General features: G+C 43.0%; 1 protein-coding gene across 1 annotated transcript; it reads left to right on the top strand.

Annotated features, from left to right (window-relative positions):
• Window positions 1-20: 20 nt before the first annotated feature.
• On the top strand, window positions 21-7,658 carry treh (trehalase (brush-border membrane glycoprotein)). The gene is made up of 15 exons (XM_046389776.1): window positions 21-165; window positions 753-853; window positions 947-1,094; window positions 1,190-1,277; window positions 1,840-1,940; window positions 2,090-2,182; window positions 2,374-2,490; window positions 2,760-2,876; window positions 2,971-3,020; window positions 3,576-3,776; window positions 3,881-4,098; window positions 4,893-5,004; window positions 5,668-5,780; window positions 5,874-5,927; window positions 6,331-7,658. Exons 1-15 carry the CDS (start codon window positions 83-85, stop codon window positions 6,466-6,468), a joined length of 1,734 nt encoding a protein of 577 aa, XP_046245732.1. The 5' UTR covers window positions 21-82; the 3' UTR covers window positions 6,469-7,658.
• The last annotated feature ends 14,855 nt before the right edge of the window (window positions 7,659-22,513 follow it).

The following is a 22,513-nucleotide window of genomic DNA, read 5'->3' as shown; positions in this document are numbered from 1 at the left end:
CTGCAACCTGAAACCTGCCAGAGGTTCTCAGACCGCAGGCTTACTCGCACTCTGCTGTCACTTGTGTTTATTACAGCTCAAGATGCATAGCTTGATGGTGTTTTGCTTTTCATCCGTGGCTCTTTTTGCCTGCGTCAAGACTGCCCTTCCACCCCCGTGTGACAGGTGAGATAAAGGCCTCAAACGGTTTTTCTTTTAAAAAAGAAAAAGGTTTTTATACAGAAAATATGGATTCCTGTTCTTGGAAAACTTTAAAGAAAGTTCTGATTTATTTTATGGCTGTAAAACTGAGTCGGAGTCGGAGTCAAACCTTTTCATTTCAATTTGGCCTCAGAAATTAATTGTTCTTTTTAAAACTATTGTTGTCTTGCAATCTAAGCTATTCGATTGGATCCATTTTGCCGAGTGACTTGTGATTTTCTTCTTGAGTTTCCTACGCTGCTTTGACTTGTTTCACTCTCGTTTGATTGTGTGATGAGTTTTCAGATGCTGCCGAGCCCCTGGGAGGACTTTTGCTTTCTGAAGAGTTTAGTCCACCGTCCACTGCAGCCAAAATACAGACATTTTTTAAAATAATGTTTTATCTCTAACACATTAGCAGACCTTTGATCTTGACTTTGCTTATTTTCAGGGACAGTTATATGATTTTATTGCCACCTTGCCGGACTCTGGAACAAGCTCGTTCTATTGTACTAATACACGTGACCTTCGTAATATGTTTAATAATTCACATCTCTATAAATTCCTTACAGTGAAATTTACTGCACTGGGCCCATCCTGCATCAGGTACAGACTGCCAAGCTGTTTGATGATGACAAGTACTTTGTTGACATGAAGCTGAAGGAAGCTCCTGGTGAGTCAAAAGCCACCAAATGATCTGTTCCTCACAAAGGCTGCTGCAGCACGTAGCTGCTTTGTTTTTTCATCTCTGTGTTTTGTCCTGCAGATGTTGTTTTGTCGGCTTTTCGGAATCTTTCACACGGGTTTCCAAACATGACCATCCCGCCTGGCGCGCTGCGGGAGTTCCTCAGCACATACTTTGATAAACCAGGGACGGAGTTTGAGGCGTGGACACCACCAGACTGGCATGACAAGTGAGATCCAGTAATCAAATTTGTTCAGGTAATATTGGAGCTTTTTTGAAAACACTCACGTGATCTTTTTGTGTTTTTTTTTTTTCCACATCCAGGCCAAAGTTTGTGGGAGGAATAGCAGATCAAGAACTACGTAACTGGGCTGAAATAATACATAATCTGTGGAAGTCTCTCGGCAGAAAGGTGATGATAAAGCCCGTGTGATTGGTCGAATAGCCAATAAACTCTTCAGTAGCTGAATAATCATTTAAGCAATAAGAGCCCAGACACATTTTTCTTTATAGGAAAATTAAGGGGGATATACAACAGATCAAATGGACCATGTGAGACATGTACAGTATTTTGTTTTCGTTAGTTAAGTTTGTGGCACCTGTGTCACCATGAGTCCTTAGGGGTTTGGTTATTTAAGCAAAAATGCTAAAATTAACTGCTTTCATGTTCTGTAATGTGATTTTCTGACATTTTTCTACATTTTGAGTGTCATTTACTTTGGGTTTGGTGTTCTTTTGGTTGGACAAAATAAGCAATTTGAATATGTCAGTATTGGCTTTAGGAAATTGTAATGCATATTATTCACCATTTTCTGACAATCTGTAGACCAAACAATAAATCTGAATTATTTTTTCAGTGTATCCATAATGAAAACCATCATTAGTCGCAGCCCAAAAAATGAAGCTTTTCAAACTTGCCTTCCTGTTGCATACCAAGTCCAACGATTTGAAATTAAAAATGATTCCTCTTCCAGATCCGAGCCGGTGTTAAAGATCACCCAGAGCTCTACTCCTATATATCCACCCCATATCCTGTTGTCGTGCCTGGAGGGCGCTTCAGGGAGCTCTACTATTGGTGAGTGATTGATGAAGCCTGTCTCTCAGCTGTCTGTCTGCAAGCAAAAGTAGAGTGAGATAACAGCCAGACCCGGCCAGGGGTCTCAGCTGAGAGCCCACCTAGGTGCCATGTACAGACAGTGACGAGAGCCGCTCTGTGCCCAACAGGGACTCCTACTGGGTCATCAACGGGCTCCTGCTGTCAGAGATGACAGACACGGCCTATGGGATGATTCAGAACTTCCTCTACCTTGTCAACAGGTGAACCTCAAAGCACCTTTCATCTTTCATAGTGCTTTGCTGCAGGTAGTTCAGCAGACTCATTTTGAATAAGTCATTTAGCAAACCTGAATGATGCACTTTGAATAGTATGGTGCTCTCAGGGGGGGATTTTCAAGATTTGTGGAATAAAAGTTTTTTTTTTTTTTGTTCCTCTATCGTGTCTCCTACAGATATGGCTTCGTTCCAAATGGTGGGCGGATTTACTATGAAAGGCGCAGTCAGCCTCCCTTCCTCCCCCTGATGGTGGAGAGCTACTATCAAGCAACCAAGGATAAAGAGTTCCTCAGGTGATGTTTAGGCCCGAGCTGATGTCCTGCCAGACGCGTCATTATCATTCTTCAGCTGTCTCGAATCTCTTCCGGAACAGGAAAATAAAGGGCATATTAAGCATCAAAACCTCAGCGCTCGTGTCTCTCCGTCCCTCCGGTGGTTTTCCTGACGTGCTCGATTAGAATGTGACACCCCGGCGCTTTTGTGTGTAATGTTAAGTGACTGTGAAAAGCAGTCTGAATTAAAACATTGCTCCCTGCTGTCTGTACACACTCTCATGGTTTAGAGCAGCCTTGCCGACTCTGGAGCACGAGTACCGATTTTGGATGCAGAACCGTTCTGTGAAAGTAGATGGGACAGAGCATGTGCTGAACAGGTATCATGTGCAGGTGGACCTGCCCAGGTACGTCTGAGATAAATCTGCCGAGTCGTACATTTAATGTGTGCGAGTTCTGTAGCGGGTGCCTTCATCTAATCTACCGACCCTGTCTTTGTAGGCCCGAGTCCTACACCGATGATCTGGAATTAGCCGAAGGACTCAGTGATGGTAATGACTTATTTATGTTGAGAATTAGAAATATTTATCTGCCAAAGTCATTGTATTCCACGGGAGGGGAGGAAGACTCTAATTGCTGTTATGTAGAAAAGCGTAATATATTCACCTGAATTCAAGGATCTTCTTAGGAAAACAAATTTGCTTTGAAAATACCTCGGTCCCATGTTGTAATGAATATTTAATGTAAAAGCCATTTATATTCTTTCACATCGGCATTGAACAATTTGACCACCACTTTCAAGAAAAAACTGTTTCAAGGGAAAATACTCACAAACATTTTTGATTTTTCTGTCACCAAAATGTGTTTAAGATTTTTCTCTTAAGTGATATTATTTATATATTATATGTTTTTTTTATTCAAGACAAATAGTCAAGGACATTAAGTTATTTCTTCCTCCTTGGAAGAGACATTTAATTATTTGTCTCTAAAGCTTTTGAACAGAGGCTGCATATTTTACTTTTTCTTCATCCAGTTAAAAACCAGATTTCAGATACTGATTTGTTGTGGCTCTGCCGGGGACTTCATGTTGTTTTTCGTGCCCTCAGTGCATAAGGAGCAGCTGTGGACTGATCTGAAAGCAGGAGCGGAGTCTGGTTGGGACTTTACATCCCGCTGGTACATAGAAGGTGACGGCCACAACAGCGACACCCTCAGCGCGACCCGCACCAGTCAGATCCTGCCGGCCGACCTCAACGCTCTGCTGTGCCTCAACGAGAAGACTCTTGCTTCATTTCACAGGCTACTGGGTGAGTGCATGAGCAGTGTTTGACCTTGGATTTAACTTTGGAGCGCACACTGCTTTGAGCTCCTAACTGGCGTTATGTAACGATGATGTGCCATTTCCTGACAGGTGATGGTGACTCAGCTGCACTGTATGACCAGGCGGCAGCCCGCCGACTGGAGGCCATAGAGTCTGTGCTGTGGGACGCTGAGAGGGGCGCCTGGTTTGACTACAACCTGATGACGCACTCCAAACGCTTTGAGTTTTACCCCTCCAACCTTGCACCTGTTTGGGCGCAGTGCTTTTCTCGCCCTGAGATGGGAGAGGCGGCAGTACGGTATCTAAAGGTTGGTGGGCATTCAGGCTTCATTGTCTCTCACAAATTAATGTGGGAAGAAAAGATCATTTTGTCTGTTCATCCAAATGAGTCTAGCTATGCAGTGCAGGTTTGGTTTCATCTGAGCAGCCTTTTGAGGTCTTTGTCTCTAAGATCTCAGCTTCCACCCCTGGAAAATGGAGGTGTATGAAGTTTTGATTGAGATAATAAATACAATTTCACAGGGACAAAGGGCCTGTAATGTACAGAGCACACAGTCAATTGGGACTGTATTTTAGATGTAAAATATTTCCAGTTTAAAAAAACAAAAACAAAAAAACCCCAAGCGGCACCAGAATGTCACAAAAGCTGGACTGTGTGGCCAGATACCACAGGTGGTACCAGACACACAGTGAGATACACCTGAACAGTTCAGTAAACCTCTGCAGTAAATTTTGCCTTAATTACAGTTAATACTTTTCAAGTTTTCTTGACTTTGTCAGAAATGAGAATTTATTTGTCAAAGACGAAAAGGAGCATTTCTTATTGTTAGACCTTTCATTATTAGTATTAAAAACAAAAGAAAAACATGCTGACATTATGTTTGACTATAACAAGGGATGACCAGATGTGACTTCATCTGCACTTTAAATATTTTGCTGAAGTGCTTCACGGCAGCTGTTCAGAGGGAGATTGTTGCTCGTTTTATTTCCCCTTGTGAGTCCCAGCCGGTGCTCGTTTCCCCCAGCAGATGGCAGACACACACTACACTGGTTTTCTCAGTGCGCGCCTTCATGGTTGCTCGTGCTTTTCCTTTCTGTGCAGGAGAGTGGGGCTCTGCAGTTCCCCAACGGAGTTCCAACGTCACTGAGGGACTCTGGGCAGCAGTGGGACTATCCTAACGCCTGGCCTCCTTTGCAGCACATGCTCATCGATGGTAGGTGACAGTAAACTGATCTGCCGTCATGTGAATTTCCTGAAAAACATGTTGATTATTCACTGGTTGTTGCATGATAATTTCAATGATTTGATGCTTTGTTTCTTTGCACTCAAGCACATGAATTTGAAATGAAGCAAAGCAGGTTAAACTACTGGACATGGTGTGAAATGATTGGCAGAAATCTGCATCGTGGTCATCCACGTGCACGTTTCCTTATGTACAAACAAATTGGGCCCCTGCTTATAAAAACATTGCTCCATAGTGCAACCAGTGGTCATAGACTCTACAGGACACCTTTAAAGGATAAAGGTGATAGAAAGTAATTGGACTAGTTTCATAAAGTCCTCATATTTATGACCTGACTTCCCGTCTAAGCACCCGCAGACATCTGCAGACATCATTTGGCATGACATTCGGGTGATGCTCTGCCAGAGCTGCACTGCAGCCAGCTTCACTTCTTGCTTATTTCGAAGGATTTCTGCCTTTGGTCTGGTCTTTAGCAAGTATGACACATGATCAGAGGGTGACTGATTCCTTGCCCTAAAAATGCCTTGGTTGTTTAGTGTGTATGATTGGGATTGCTGTCCTGCTGAGTTTTCCTAAAGCTGGGGGACTGTGTATTACCACCCATCACACCTGACGATTGAAATCTTCTTCCAGGTTTATCCAAACTTCCTTCAGAGGACGCTAAAAAACTGGCTTTTGATTTGGCCCAGCGTTGGATCAAGAGCAACTGGGTGGCATACACAAAATATGAAGCCATGTTTGAAAAGGTGAATCTTCTAAGGTTTCAGTTTTTCAGAGCTCGTGTTGGGCAGTGATAACACAGCTGGCTCAGAATGTGTCATTTTCTTCTCCCCCGATAGTATGATGTGAACGGAGATGGCAAACCTGGTGGTGGAGGAGAATATGAAGTTCAGGTAATTCCTTTCATGTGTTGATGGTAAAACTAATGTGCTTATAGTCACACAAGTCTTTTCTAATTTCACGCAGAGCCCTGTCAATTCCTTCTGCCTCACGTCTGCTTCTTAACTTGAACACATTTGCATGCTCGTGCGCGCATAAACTCTCACTCCTCCCCACTTTTTGTCGTTATCGATCTTCTTTTCTTGTATAATTTTCTACCTTGTTGGGTGCTGTTGTCATCTACTTTTCATTTTGGTTCTTACTGTTTCTATTAGCACATATTAATTGCTTGTTTCATTGCTCTCTTTCTCGCGTTGTTATCATTAGATTTTATCACTGTGTTTTGTTGCTTTGCTAAAGTGCCAAATAAAAACTAAAACATCCCTTTTGCACGGCCCTGTGCTTCCCTCTCTGTAGCTGGGCTTTGGTTGGACCAACGGCGTGGCTCTGCAGCTCCTGGACCAGTATGGAGCGACTCTCACTTCAGAAAGCAGACATCTGTCTCCTGGCTTCCTCCTGCCTCTGGTCATCTCCGCCGCTCTCATGCTTCAGTAAATCAGAGGTGACAAAAGAGCCTGACTGGAGGTTGCGTTTTATTATTCCTGGTTTCACTTCGGTCCACTGACAGACTTCAGACAAACACAAGATGACATTAAATTGAGACTAAATTGTGCATACTGATATTTTTCAGACCCCTATATGATCATCGTTCATTTGCAGGCTGTGATTTATCATAATGCAGAATTTCTTGTATGAATATTTTAGTATTTATCCTCAGAGGTAAGTGATCTCTGTTGATTTGAGAAGCTTCTGATCATGTAGGGCTCTCTAGTGCTGCTCACAACATTAAATCGTCCCAGATATTAACTGATATTAGACAGTTATCCACCTAACTGAAGTACAGAGATGGTTGCTGAACTGTAGCTTAACTCCCTCTGACGCCTTCTGTTTGCAGGCTGATTTTGGGATGTAAACCAGCTCACGTGAGAAATAAAATGAGAAGTGAATGCATTCAACAATAATTACATTTTCCCAGTTTACCTAAAATGTAACGTTTAGGTCGTACACCTTCATAAATGCTGTATTGTCGGTTCATTACTTTCTTTGGCATGATTTTGCCTTCCTACACACGAGTGCACGTTATGCTTTTTCAGCACAACATCACATGTTATTAAAGTGATCTTTGCAATAAAAGCCTCCCAGTACCCCACCAATCAAAAGCTTGTAGTGTTAAACTGCAGCAGTTTGGTTTGTGCTGGCGGTAACTTAATGCAGCTCTGACACCATTCAAAGGCAGTGAACAATAAACTGCAAGGCCAACATGAGATGGAATCATGCTGGATTACGTGCTCGCATTTTTATGCATTCGTTTTCCTGTGAATCCCCGGTACGTGTGAAAGTAATCTGAATCCAGCTGGGGATTGGCGGACTCCGCCACTGAATGTGTATGTATGTATGTATGTGTAAATTAAATGAAAAATGGGGTCTTATTTTATGATTTGAGCTTTAAGAATGACAAAGATAGTAGCCAGCTGCTTTTTTTCCATCTAAGGTCCGCAGTAGTGATGTAATAAAACCCCTTTGGCATTAAGAGTCCACTTTGACCTTATGGGTTATTGCATTTTGATGACTGATGATCTCATTTTACAGTTTGAACTCGGGGAGTAAAAAGTTAAAGGGCTTGAAAGCTCCATGAATACATTGCAAACATTTGATCATAACAGCATTAAAGAAACAAAAACAACTCCACATGTTTTTTTTTTTTTTCTTTTTTTGTCATTTCTGATTGTTCCATGCGTATGATTCTGTCTTTTCGGCTCACGTCTATGGAGAAATGCAGGTCAAGCATGAAATTAAGCCCGTATAGATATTCAAATCGTTGTCCCCCAAAAAAAGTAATGAGAAATTTGCTTCTTAAAGAAGAAATTGCATCCCCTCTTGGCTGTGAAGATATGATGCCCAAGCAGGGATTTCACAGCATCTCTCTCCTTAGCATGAGTGCACACAACAGATTGACTATGCAACTTAAATGGGTAAAAGGCCAATAGGTGCAGCCGTCCATGCAGACACAAAGATCATAGTGCAGTAATGTGCTATTGTGACTTTCCATCTACAAGTCATATTGTTGGCTTTTTTTTTTTTTTTACCCCCACGCCTGACTGTGACCACATACAGTAGCAGCTATGTGTGCTATGTGTTTAGAGAGGATGAGGCAGCAGGCTGCAGTCATTATGTTTTCAGTCCTCGCTGACAGCAGTAAGTCAAGTAGAACCTGCTCCTTTTGATAACGCACACATTACCACGCCGTTTTAGCAGAAACGCTCTGTGTTCGGTTAATGAGATCGAGCTGGGGAGAAGTTGTCCGGCAGTTAAGTGGCGATGAGGTGAAACCGCAGTGTGTTTGTGTTTTGCTTGCTTGCGTGTGTGTGTGTGTGTGTGTGGCTCTTAATTACACAAATCTGAGGACATTATTTTGAGAAGCACGTTCCATGGGTGGTTCATGAATTGTAAAGCAGCAGTGACAAGTGCATTACATGTCGTGGAAGTAAAAGGTCAGGGTGTCTTATCCTCACCAGTCACCCAGTAACTGCCGCGGCATACAAACCAGCGCGTGCAAGCTTGTTTTTTTGTTTGGAAATGTTTTTATTTGTTTGTTTGAAGTAATGAAATTCAATGACATTGATTCATGTGTATTTTAAAATACCACTTGTATCTCTATAAGCTCTCTTTACTGCATGTACCTCTTGTCAATGGTATATTTAAGAAAATACTGCTGTGGCCATTGCACTCCCCGATTTCCATAATGAGAATAAAATGCAAAATGATGTGTGAAATCTTAAACTGCTGTGAAAATGAAGAAAAAAAAGTAGGTGTGGAGGACAATGGAGGTGGATTCCTATCTGTGTGGCTTTAGTCGGAGGCCTGCGTTTCATTACAGTTCCGTGGCTCAGCCTTCACTAGCCCCTGCAGCACACATCACAAAGACTGCTCATTATCCACTGAGTCCTCGTGGTGCCGCCGAGACCGGCTCTGTGCTGCAGGAACCCTGCTCTGCTGAAATAATCCTCACCCCACCCTCTCGCCCACGTCCCCGCGGTCTGTGAAGACCCACGAGGGGGACGTGCAGGGAGGCTGGCTGGCTGTCTGTCCTCTGATGGTGCATCAGAGGGCCGAGTTCCTCGGCTAACACAGACTCCCGTTCAATAAGCTCTCGTCAATAACTCATTGAGGGACCACGCTTGTCTTCCTGCGTAATGTATTTCGCTAATTATGACCGTGGCCTCCACCAAAAATTGGTTTGTCTCTGGCTTAGCAACTAAATTGTTTGGAGATTAGGTCAGCTCCTTCACCTCTAAACTGGAAGGATTGGCTAACTGGAGGCATTATACAGATAGATATGAGATAGCTTAGTCATATTGATCCTGAGCTGTCCGGAGATATCAGGCTTTTTATAATCAATAACTCTTGAGGAATCGTTCCTATAGAATTTCTCCTGCTTAAGAGGAGATTTTAAAATCCAATCCAATGGAAGGCAGAGCTATCAGTGAGAGAAAATTTAATATTGTCTCAGCTCATCTGCACCCTTGAACTCGAGACTGGGAGGAATCTCTTGGAAAAAAAACTGCATCATAAGCAGTTCACCTTGCTTGCAGTTCACAAGTTTTACATTCCTGCGTGAGGGTTGTAGTGGGCTTGTACATATTTCTCTATGATATTGTCTGGTGCAGCTGCCCGTATATTTTGGTTTTGAGTTTTGAATGAATGAATCAGCTCACACTCTCACACACAGCATGTGTGATTCGAAGATGCATGACTTATCATAGAGCCTCCTTTGGTCATATCTGGAGCTATTCAGCTAAAAAAGAAAAAGAAATAACAGTGACTTAAAGTATTTCTCCATTACATAAAATAATGACTAAATATGGAACAATTACAGTTCTGGAAAATAACCTCAGCTATTAACAGTTTTAAGAGGATTGTGTGGGTGTGGTTTGATCAGATTTAACGGGCAGCGCTGGCAACACGAACTCTCCATCTGTCGCCACGTTTTGATTCAAAAGAAGCAGCTAAACTGATTGGTGCACAGAGGTATGCAACAAAATCTTTTTTTTTTTTTTTTTAACCCACAAATTGGCTTTAGTTTTACTATTTAATGTCCCTCCTCCAGTTGGAAACGTTTCAGGACTGTTGCCTGAATGTGCCACTGTGAGGCGGTAGAGCTCTTTGCTGTACGGGATGACCGGCCTTGTTTTCCCTCATGCTGTTTCGTTCTGGTGGGCATACAATCAGCATGGACGCCACAAAAGCCTTTCACCGTTTGCAGTGTGGCACAGCGTCCATTCCTGCTGATGGAAGGCACTTGTGGACACATGGTTAAAGAAAGAAAACTAATCACATTCTCCGACTTTGTCTTCAAATGCGGTTTTGTTGTGTTTGAACCATCAGCCAAGATAATCACACACAGTATTTCACACTGATTCTTCCATTATCCAGCTGAGTGGGATGTCGGTGTGATGACCGGCTCAGATCAATAGTGTGCCGTTGGTGAGGACTTGAATTGTTGGATCTTACGCTCTTCACGACGAGAGGGAGACGGTTTTGTTTTGTTGCAGTAATTGAGAGTGATCACGTGTTGCGTAAGGTCATCACATTTACACTTACAGCAAGCTTTTCACCGAAAGATGAAAGCTGCGTTGTGTTAACTGACTGGGCCTGCTGCGTAATGGCAGGACGTCATGTGTGACTGCACGGTAGCTCCGTCGTGGGACACAAACAAGCCAGTCAAACAGGCTTGCAGGGGAGGCCATGCCTGGTGAGAGGGATGATCCGGAATCAGGAGGGAGGAGAAAGCAAGGGAGTGAAAGAGAGCACACGAGGAGTCCTGCTTATTACAGCTGCACAGATGGTGCAGCAGATGAGATGGGAGGGATAGATGGATAGATAAGGAGTGAGAGTAAGACAGGGAAAGAGAGAAATGGCACGAGAGCATGTGTTTGACAGTGTACATAAGGAGCGTCGGCCTGGAGAACTTCCAAGGGAAACACTTTAATATTTATTGTCCTGTGGCTGGTCGGAAACTTTCTTTCCTCGTCCAATTCGTCAGCAAGAAAAATGGCTGTGGAGCCGCCTGTGAAATATTAATTCCATTGCAGAGAAGTGAGATGGTGAAGGTAGGAAAGTTAGAATGGCATATGGCGGGAGATCCTGAGGGAAGGAACACCAGGAAAGAACAGTCCACAGACAAAGAGTCGGAGTAGTGAGTTGAGTTGAGGGAAAGAAGGAGGGAAATTAAATTATTGGGAGGAGGAGGATTAGTGGAGCTCATGAGTCTGCATTTGCAGGGGAGCAATATTTGAATAGCCCAGACTTTGTGCTTTGTAAGCTATTATTCCAGGCATAGTCAATATTCATTCAGTCTGTCTACCAGTGATAAATGCAGAGGTAATAAGAGGAAGATGACATTTCTCATTTGTATTAAAAAAAAAAAAAAAAAGACAAACTCAGCCGATGGAAGCTTCACAGTTCTCGTCTCTAGTTTTAAGCAAAATGCTTGATGATCAGCATTCAAATTTACATCCTGCAGAGTTTGGATGTGTGATATTGGCTGATTTTTAGATCATAAATTACATTACAAACCGGGCAGAGGAGTGTTGTGATGTGTGATTTAGTTTTTGGCAGGAGTGCAGAGGCATAAACAGATACTCCTCGGTGATTAGACCCCACAGAGAATTGATGGTCTCGTCCCACTGGCGGTGAAAAAACAGAGCATATGTCTTCTGGTGGTGTACCTGGTGTATGATTCCCCTCAGTGCATCGTATATTTCAAAGTGAAAACAGCCCCATGTTCCCTCAACAAACACAACAAAGAGTTCTAATGCATAGTAACAAAACCTGGTGTACAAGATGCTTCCAAACACACCTGTGTGACAATTACCAAAAACAAAAATTGGAGTTAATGTGTGTTATGATTGTTGCTATGTGTAGAGTAATAACAACCAAAGTAATCATGCAAGAAAAATAACCCAGAGTGATCATCAGTCTTGCCAAGGTCGCCTTTGAGGTCCCAGCAATAAAACTGGTAATTACACTGTTTCAACCAACAGAGATGGCAGCCAAAGCTACAAAAACAAGAACCAAACTGCAATAAGCAGCATGTTTCTTTTAACTTTTTCTTTTAATTTGGTTGTGCAGAATTTTCCCTCATTAAAGTGGCGATAGACAATTTTTTGTGGAGTATTGACAGCACTGGTGCTTAAATTGCTTCCTCACTGCAGCTGATCCAGTCAAGCTGTCAGCCTGGCGACTCTCCATTATAGACCAACTGAATGAATTAACTCGCACTTTTGTCCCGGGTTGCTGGTAGCTGCCATCTGACTGTCTTTGCGACGGCGGCACCAGCAGCAGCTCTACCATTCTGATGGGCAGGTGGGTTGTGGGAACGCAGAGACGACCCTGTGGCTGCCGAAGACGCTCTTCCCTAGTTAGGATCTCATCTGAAGGGCTGGATAAACCTGGAGCAGGACTTCCTGACAGCCATGTTGGAGGTGAGTCACCGAGCTGCAGCCCGGAGGTGATGTCTCAAAACAGCAGAGAGAGGAGCATTTTTAAGATCTCATAGCGTTGGCTGACAACAGACTCGAGGAAAAATCTTATTGGTTGAGAATTAATAACAGGAACACTAGGAAACAGGACAGAGTAATCGTATAGAAGTTAGACATCAAAAATGATGTCCAATAAAAGAGGAGGTTCTGATTGAAAAACTTTGATTTCCTGCCATCTTATTTAATATTCCAACACGTCTGAGCTTCCAGCACACCTGCATGTGGAGCAGATTGACCTGCCGCTATTCTTTATATTACAGCGAGAGAAATAAATCAATGTGCATTACAAGACGAATGATTTCTATTTCCATTGAAGTAATCAATACATAATCAGCATTCTGGTTCTTGCGCGGTCGTTCATGAGCGAATGTGGGTTATTGTGTTCAGGTTCAGTGCCACATCATCCTGTAAATAACACGCACACCTTGGAAAAATCTGCACTTGATGGGGAAGTTAATTTATTCTCGCCGGAAAGACAAGAAAGCATGTGCTGAGGTGATATCAGCCCGCCTTCCTCTTTGTTTCATGTCCCTCGTTAGCGAGGCACAACATCTGAATATTGGCGAAGGTCATGTCAAGACCATCTTTGTCCACTGGAGACCTGTTGTGTCCCAGTGGGATGGAATAATGAAGAAACCAATTTCCTCTTTTGTCAAAGCTATGTGAACCATGTAATCAGCAAATCCTGCCAAAACAGCCTTCGTGTGGAAAGAAAGCGGGATTTCATTTTAAGGAATATTGGAGCTTCACAGCTTTTATTGCCTTTGATTGTCATCTATTCTAAATGAAAATTTGCTGGTTCTTATGACATATTATAACCCAGCATGTTATTCATTGCTGCACCTTGTTATTTTTTTGCATTGGCCACGAGGAAATGGCCCTCGGTTCCTTTCATCCACTTTAATATCTGATCTCAGCACTCAGATAAAAGAAGCAACAAAGGTCGTTTTCTTATCAGATGTCACCTTTACTCTTCACTTCTGAAAGACCGTGAAAAGGAAGCGCATTGAAAATGAATTTTAATGATTAGCGGCTCGTGATGGTGGCAGGATTCTTTGTTAGTGTTGCAGGGCAAAAATTTCCCTCCTGGTGTGGGCCTGAGAATAAGTGAAAACGCCCTCCCAGGTGTTGCTCCACCAGATGGGCTCGGGATGCGACGATAATGTATTCCCCCGGCGTTGGCTCTGCCTTTGAAAAATGCTGGTGCTGGGAGAAGATGGCCTTGCACTGTTTGAAAGGCAAGCCGCAGGGGGGACAGATGCTCTGATATTCCAGCAGGGGTTTAGCTGCGGGGTCTCATGGCTGTTCTCTGCCTAGCAGGGGGAAGTTCTGTCGAGTCACGCCTACACAGCTCAGCGGGAGAAGCCGGGAAATGGCAGGCAATGAGCAGCGACATGCTCCTCAAGTCATTTTGCTGCATTTTACCAAGGAGGGCAACAGGGAAGAGCCAATCACAGACTAATTTACAGTGTGAGGGAGTCAGTCTGGCTTTGTTGTTCAAATAGATGCTAAAAAGCCCATATTTATTGACTTCCCCCCCTCCCTGTAAACATTTTAGAAAAGAAGGCTGAAAACATAAACTTGATTAGTTTGGCATTGCTGATGTTTTGCAGTCCTACTGGAGAGTCTGAGAAAGATTGTCATGTTAATAAATATTTTAAATACTGCATATTCTAGATAAACTGGATCAGACCACTGTGGGAAAACGGCCCATCCAGGGTGAGATTTTCTCACATCATTACACTAAGATAAAAGGGATTTCAAAGTCTCTTTCCCTGTAATAGTTACATCATATTGGTCCCAGTTCATCCCTTTGTGTCTGCTGAGGTATCAAGTTACATTTCCATTATGTTAGAACAGATGAGCTAAGTTTTGCAAAGTACAAAAGAAGAAGATCTTCGAGCTCTATTTTAGCACACTGAAGGATTTTCAGAATCTGGTGTCAAGCGAGGCAGCTTCTTGCCTGTAAAGCTCTGTCTCAGAGGAAAGAGGGCTAATTGCAGTTATGGACTCCTCTACAGCTGCATAGCCAGGACATGGGCCATAGAGAGAGAGAGACAGTAATGTAAAATCACTGAAGTGTGGAGTGAAACTGTCACAGAGGTTAGTCGTATTGGTTTGAATGCCAGTTATTAGTCAGATGATGAAACCTCCGAATTGCCAGGCTGCATAGTCGATACATAAATGGTAGCTGCATGCTAGCTGTTATCTGGCTAGCTGGTCCGTCTGTCTGAACTGTTCAGGTTCAGTCCACCTCCTCCCATTGCAGGACAAACAAAGTTAGCAGCTAGCTGTTGAACATGGTGGATATTCCCACTGCGACTTGGTGAGCTCTTATGCAAATTGCCAGAAACAACGTTTGAATGAGTGCTGTTGCTCTGTATATGCTGGGAGGGTGAATATGGGCATCTGCACACTAAATTGTTTGTCATATGAACTTAAAAGATGTTAAAATTTTCCTGCTACATTCACGGCTCTGTTACTCCAGATGTTAAAGTCCTTTAAGTGCAAGAAAACCAACACGGATGCAATCGTGTTTCCTAGTTGGCTAATGGATATGCATGTACATTGTATGAGGCTATGGGCAAGTGACAGTTTATACATCAGGAAATGATACGTCTAGATTGGGTGCAGGGCTTCAAAGGGACCAAATCGCATCAGCATAGCAAAGGGAACCGTCTGAAAAATCTTGACAGGATGTGCCAAACACAGACAAACTGCACCATCAAAGAAGAAGAGTGCTCACAAGTTGAACCAAGAGGGATATGACAGCGACGTATGATATGCAGGGAATATTGCTATCACTGGCATCCAACCTAATATGAAACACACAGCAGCGCCGTTTCTAACGCCGTGGTTTAGTTGCTTCAAAGTCAGTACTACATTATTTAGAGTACCCTTTGGAAATGGCCACTGGCGGCAAACCATTCCCCCGAAACATTCAGGCTATACCGTAAGTCCTTGAAGTTGGGAAAAGCTTGTATTGTTCTGTTCAGTTCAAGGTGAACGCCTGGAGATTACAGCGACACTCGTTTGGTTTCCAGGAGCAAATAGCAGCAGGTCTTTGAGAAGACGAGTCCTTTCTCAGCCTCGCTGCATTGTGGAGAGGCCTTGGTTGCAGCGGCTGAGTTTATCACTCTTAATGAGAGACTCTGCAGTGGGCCACACTCCATTACGCACGAGCCAGATGATAAATTACATCACCCTCCATGACTCCCTGACCCCAAGGGATGTTTAATTAATCAGAGGCTGGACATGGCCGCCATTAGTCGAAGGAGCAGCGGCCAGGGCTGCCCTGGACACATTCTCACTCCGACACATCATTATTTGGCTATCTTTCCAGCTCCTTCACCTTGGCAGTCCAGGTGTGAATATATAGGATCAGAACAGAGAGAGGGAGACATCATAGTGACCTCATGGGGGCTGTTACCAACACTAACTGCTATTTGAATGTGGAACAACCTAAGCTCTTAATCAGGTTACAATATGAATAATTGAGACTCACAGATTAGCTGTGAGGGGGGGTCGTGCGGACGTGTTGCTGTGCAGGTAGAGCAGCGCTTCCTAATGTGGGATTTAGGGACCCCCAGAAGGGATCCTGGAGGTATGAGAATTAGGAATTGTTTGGCATGGGGCTGCGATGAACTAATTATCTCCATTAGTGATTAATCTGCTGATTATTTTCACAAGGATCTTTTTCTGAACCTTTACTTCTTGGCACAAAGTTGTCCAGTTGTCCAAATGAGCACACTTTTGATTTAATCGCTCTGTCACATGCACAGGTCTGCTACTCCTCAAAGATAGATAAGATAAAAAGATAATCTGTGTAATCGGCATCGATATCAGGCTGCTTGAGCTCTTTCATTTAAATAATGTATTTTTCATGATATTTTTTAATATTGTTAAATTTCTGTATTTTTTTTCTATTAATGCCTCTTGAGCTGCAGTCCTTCTTGTGCTTCTTAACTTTGATATTTTTGTACTTACTACTTGAAACACAGAGTCAAATTTATTTTATGTGGCAACTCAAACACAGTAAACCTAATGCTGATTCTGACATCATTATGAACTATTTAGATAGTGAAAATAACTGAATAATAGTCAGTATCCAATGAAATGAGATGGAACGGCTCCATGCATTAATTGAATAAACTAGTAATTTAATTGGTTGAAATAATTTGATCGTTAGCAGTATGGTGGCGTTTAAATGGTGCACCTTCCTGCTCGTCTCGCCAACCTTTCTCAATTAGAACACTCGCAGTTTTAGCCCATGCAATTATTTGTCGTAATAATCTCCCCCTCTCTCTTGGAGTCATTGTGTAGTCAAGCCTGGTTGTTGAGGTGGCAGTGGAAAAGAGAGGCGGGAGGGGGAATGCTTGAGTATGGATATTGTGTTCTCCACATGCCCCCTCTGTGGCAGTCGAGAGCAAGTGAGTACACTGTGCACTCGCCCACAGCACTTGTAGAGGTTTAAGAGGTACAGTGCACATACTTAAGGGGATTTTTTCTGTAAGCATTTTGTCCCGGTCCACCCTTGCACCTTACCTGGCAGATCACAGTCTGTCTTTATCCTCCTCCTGATGTGTTTTCTTTCAGCGACGTACACTGAATACACAATGCAAATTCGTGACACAGAAAAACATCCCCTCGATTAATTGTAACGATTTTTTTTTTCTCCACGCTTTTCATTGCAGGGATCTAAAAACAGCACTTTATATTCGGGCAGATTGCGACCTGCCAAGATCCAACACGACACTAAAAATTCATCAGATTCAAACAACTTGAGTGGCATGTTTTCCTCTTTCAGCCTGCAGACCCTCAGCGTCTCCTGATGCTGTTGTTTGAGCTTGCCCGTCTCTATTCTTCTCCCTGTTCTATTTGTCTGTACCAAACAATGGCTTGTATTCCCGTGACACAGGAATACTCTGCTGTGATTTGACATTGATAGGAGCAAATGGCTGCCTCCATCTCACTTACATTGTAAGTGGCAGAATTGTGGATAGCGTGGAAAAAAGAGCTGAGCATGAATTTGTCCTCAGAATTTCACTCTGAAGGTGTGAACTTGCTTATTATTGAAATTGAAATGTAAATTCTGCTGTGAAAGGTCACAAAGACACGACTGAAATATGTTAGCTGGAGGCTGCCAATTGATGCCGCATTTCAAATGGGGCTCCATTAAAAGCTGGGTTACACACTTACTGAGCTCATATCAGCTTTGATATCACATGCAGTAGACACACACGTTTCTGCAGAGCTGCATTTCACCAGCTGGTTAAAGAAAACTCAGACTTGTGACGTCCCTGCCTGCACGTGATCCATTCAGCTATTTAATTATTATCGACGATATAGACTGAAGGACATGGAGGACAAAAAAGTGGAGGGACCACAGGGTTTGGTTGTGGGCGGTGGCTGAGGTATGAGTTCCAGCCTCTGTGTGGCAGTGTGTGCTCGCTGTGTCCCCTCTCACACAGTTCAGGCTTAGCCAGCTCTGCACGACCAGCCCTCCTGGCTCCTCTGGTTTGTCTCATCTGCTCCCTGCGTGCTGAGCATCTTCCAATCTGGCCGCAAGCGATGGAGCGACTGGCGCTCGGTGTCAGCTCTCCTCAGGATTGTCAGAAGTCCTCTGTCAAATCCCCCTACCGGCTGGCCCTGCAGGCTCCAAGGAAATTAACCAGGAGGAGAGACTGAGGAGGGGCTGACACTGGCAGGAACTTTTTTTTTTCTATTTATGCTGCAGCAGTATTACTCTTTCACCAAAGCCGTCTTCCGTGATCCCTGCCAGTGGTCACTTCATGTGGGGGAGCGTGAAGGGCAGCTCAGGAGCTCAAGAAACGATATAGACTTCGCTGTGTGGCTCGCTGGCAGCTGACCAGCACGTCTGTCTGCTTCTTTCTTACGTCCTGTACACACTCGTATGAGTACTGTATTTCCTCAAATAAACACGGGAAGTGAATTAAAAGCTAGGCCTCCGATAATGGCAGGAGCAATGCAAACAAATAACAGGTCGGCCCCTTAAATACAGGCCAAGCGACAAACACGGCTTTGTATTTGGCTTGTGCTAAAACATAACCAGTCTTTCAGTACTTGCCAAACAGAATGAGTTACACAGAAGTAAATGCCTGCTTCTTATACGGTAACTCAACTCAAATCTCCCATGAATGATCTCCACAAATGTATGAACATTCACATCTGGCACAAAGTTCACATTTTTTTGCTCACGGGCCACACTGGCTTTCAGATTCCCAAATTCATTAATGATGTCTGACCTTTCTGATTAAAAAATAACCTCCAAACCAGCACTGAACTCCTGCAGAAAAGGCTGTGAGGCGCATAACATTCAGCCAGTGCCAGAGTTTGTCTCCCACTCTGATTAATAGCAAAACAACATACTGAATAAAGCGATAAATTGAGCTCATAAGAAAAAACAAGTCTCACATTTCTTTGGCTGCGATTTTTGGTTCAACGTCCTTTTGACAAGCAAATGTTGAACTGGAGGATCCGGGAGTTTTGACACGCAGCAGTTGTTTAAGAGACTTGTGAGATTAAAACAAATGTGAAATGAACAGCACTCAACAGCGGCTTCACTTACGATGAAGGCTGTATTGTTAAAATGTCACACTACGACTCACTTTATACCTGCTGTTTGTAATTACACAAGAGGCAGAGGCGAGCTGTCTGCCAAAAAACCCCCAAATCCTCTGACAGATCTGATCCAGAATGACATTAAACACTTCAAGTTGATGGTGAGGTGGCTGCCCCATTTAATATCTCCTGCTTTTATTTTTTAAAGCCAGTGAATGAGCAGTATTATTTCATGTCAATATTGGATTTTGGCATCAATGTGATGAAGTCGCTTCATGTTCCAACTTATTTAATTCACTAGTTTAGCCAAAAATAAACATTTTCACGGTGGCTGTCGAGTGCTTCACAAACTCATTTCCCAATTTAGGATTGCATTGTGCCCTTTTGACAAGTGTTTTTATTATTTTGTCCATCCCATTTATATCACTGAGGGCAGGCTTGGAAAACACCTCTCTGAATAATGCAGTCCAGTTCAGTGAGTGAAACCCCTCACCTACACATCCATTAAATATGAAGCTGCAGTCAGCAGTTGGTTAGCTTAGCTTCACATAAAGACCAAAAACCAAGGAAACAGTAGCTTGATTCTGTCCAAATTAGAATCAGCCTACCAGCCCAATTACAGCTCACTAATTAACACGTCAGATCTTGTTTGTTTAATCTGTACAAAGCAAAAGTTGTGGTTTTTATGAGTTATTTGCTGGACTATTTCTTTAACGGAAGCAGTAACTTCCTGTGGTTTTGTTGTTAATGAGGCTTCCAGTTGTTATGCAAAGGCAACTGGCTGCCGGCTATAACCTTATCTTAAACAGACACTCGTGACCGCGGTATCAATCTCCTCACTTAACAATTGGCAGGGAAGCAAATTAAGTGAAAAACAACCAAAACCAAACTGAACAACACTTACTGTCCACATACTTTTGGCCACTTAGATACGATTTGATATGTAAGATATGTACAAGCACACGCGATGTAGTCTGAGATGCAGGAGTGGATCTGCCGAGCGCATCTAAAATAACCTAAATGAATTATAATGATGTTGTGTAGCGTAGTGTGTTCTCGCCCTGCTGGAGCAGGTGAATGTACATGCACTTTAAAGGGAAGTAATTTCTATACGGCTCTAATTTTAGCTCATTACTTCTCTCCTAATGTTTGCTCCATGGCTTCTCTCATATAGACGACATGCAATCTAACAGGGTTGCAATTTTCCTCAAATTGCTCAGCATTTGTGGAGGAAAAAAACAACAATCCCTTACACCAGGGGGTAAAAAGCCATTGACAGAGATTCTCCTAAAGATAATTAGAGTGACAGTTTAAGATCTATGATAATAAGCCTTCTCCACCAGACTACAGCTTTACAAAAACAGCCGCTAATGCATTTGTACAAGACCTTCTCTTGCTGGAAAATAAGGGGAATTTCAATGTGCAGATAAAAGTGAATCATTGCCTGCCACTGTGTATTCTTTATTTTGCACCGTGCCGCCCTCCCCACCCGCCCCCGCGACTTCAGAATGGATTCTGAATTGAAGTTTGTCCATATGCTTCTTAATGCATTGCTCTTATTTCCAGTTGCTAAGAGGTTCCTTTTCACTGATTATAATGAAGAGGAATTTTGATAAGGAAGCTGAGGAGAGGCGAGCGCGATGGAGGACAAATGGGTTTGATCTTGATGTGGGGAAAGGGCGTAGGAATCCTCAGGGCCTTGGCTTCTTAAAAGGTGCTTGTAGCCTCCAGGGAAGATGCTCTCGCTCGCTCGCTCCCTCCCTCCCTCCCTCTCTGAGTGTCTTCATCCTCATCTCCCGCCACCTCCGCTGCTCAAGATCAATTATGATTGACAAGCGCTCTGGTTCAGAACTCGTTTAAGTTGCTTGATCTATGAGAAGATGCCCACCCCCTCCAATCCCCAACACACCTCACCTCCCCCCTTCTCCTTTCTTCTTGCTCCTACATCTCATTACTAACCCAGTCTGAAATCATGGTGTTTCATGCAGAGCTGTAAACTGGTATCTTGAGCTTAAATAATTACTTCAAGCTTGTCTTTTTATTTTGTAATGTTTTCAGAAATCTGCCAGAAAATGGATTATCCAGACCATCTCCCCGTAGCTACTGCGACGCATAACAAGCACAACAAAACATCTCAAGTGTTATTCAGTATAAACAACCGTCTGTGCCTGGAGTTCACCTCGCTTGTTTCAAATGAGACTGGTGGTGAGTTTTGTGTGCAGAGTGATGTGCACACCTTCAGGCCTCACACACACACACACACACACACACACACACCGTCCTGATTGAAATCCGGTCGAATCAAAGGCGGTTCAGTCCTGTTTGTCTTATCAGAGCACAAACTACAGCGACGTTGGTGAGTTCGCCTACTGTTTTGTTTTATGACCAAATTCTTGCAAACTGATGAAATTCATCCTCAGCTTTGTTTTGTATTTCCTGCTGAAAAGCAACAGTAGACTCTCAGTTTGTGAGAAGAAGGTTTAAAGTCCTCTGAGTGAGAAACAAAACACTGGCTGATTGCATTATTATTATTATTATTATTATTATTTGTTCAAGTTTGAAAAATCCAGTGTATGACAGCACACCTGACTGATCTTTGCTAAGCCACAATAGTTAATGATGATGATGATGAATATTAAAGCCCAGACTTTTTTGGCAGCAGTTGTGACTTTCCAATTTTTTAATGGCTTAAAAATAACTCCCCTTGACAAAAACATTTTCAATTTAAAATTAAAGCCTTTTCACCTCAGTCTGCAGATTCTCTTATCAGTGACTCTTCCCAGCTGTGCTTACATTGTTCACTTTAATGTAATTCCAAATTACCTTTTTGTAAAATAGGCAGTTAAGCTCCTGGTAATATCTTACACGCAGAACTGCTTACACTCTTTGTTTTGGTCTGTAAACAAAGTCTCTGTCTTCCACATAACGCACCCTAATGAGACACATATTGACCATCATGCTATTTAAGACATGCAGAATTTTCTGAACTGATCACTGTGAAATTAACTGCGATAAGCACAGCTAATACTGCATTCTGTAACCCCTGTGACTGGCTTTCTGTCCGTACACTTCATTATTTCCTCTGCTGTCTGCTTTGAATGTGTGCTCATGTTACTGGAAGGGATTTCACGGGGAAATAAGCCTGAGAAATTAGGCCGAACAAAAACACAAAGCGCACCACAGCGGATGCAGTTAAAAGTGCTGGCAGTTTTGTTCTTACTGAGATGAGGCTCATCGCAGCTGCTTCAATGAGAAGATTCCTCCAAATGCTTTGCAATTAGGGTTTTTCTTGGTTTACAGAGGGATCTGGTTACTTTCACAGATTTGAAGAATGCTGTTAGTGAAGTTTAAAGTTGTATGCATCTGCACAGGGATTTCATTTCATTCAGTTTCACCATATTCATCAGCGTATTCAC

Source organism: Scatophagus argus, chromosome 5 (genome assembly GCF_020382885.2).
Source record: "Scatophagus argus isolate fScaArg1 chromosome 5, fScaArg1.pri, whole genome shotgun sequence".
Taxonomy (NCBI): Eukaryota; Metazoa; Chordata; class Actinopteri; family Scatophagidae; genus Scatophagus; species Scatophagus argus.
This window is presented reverse-complemented; position numbering and strand designations above follow the sequence as displayed.

What these genes read in the sequence shown, in the direction of transcription:
- treh (XM_046389776.1), top strand. Translation starts at nt 83, where the DNA reads ATGCATAGCTTGATGGTGTTTTGCTTTTCATCCGTGGCTCTTTTTGCC. An exon ending in CGGCAGTACGGTATCTAAAG is followed by an intron (nt 4,099 to 4,892) that starts GTTGGTGGGCAT and finishes CTTTCTGTGCAG; the next exon opens with GAGAGTGGGGCTCTGCAGTT. An exon ending in GCAGCACATGCTCATCGATG is followed by an intron (nt 5,005 to 5,667) that starts GTAGGTGACAGT and finishes ATCTTCTTCCAG; the next exon opens with GTTTATCCAAACTTCCTTCA.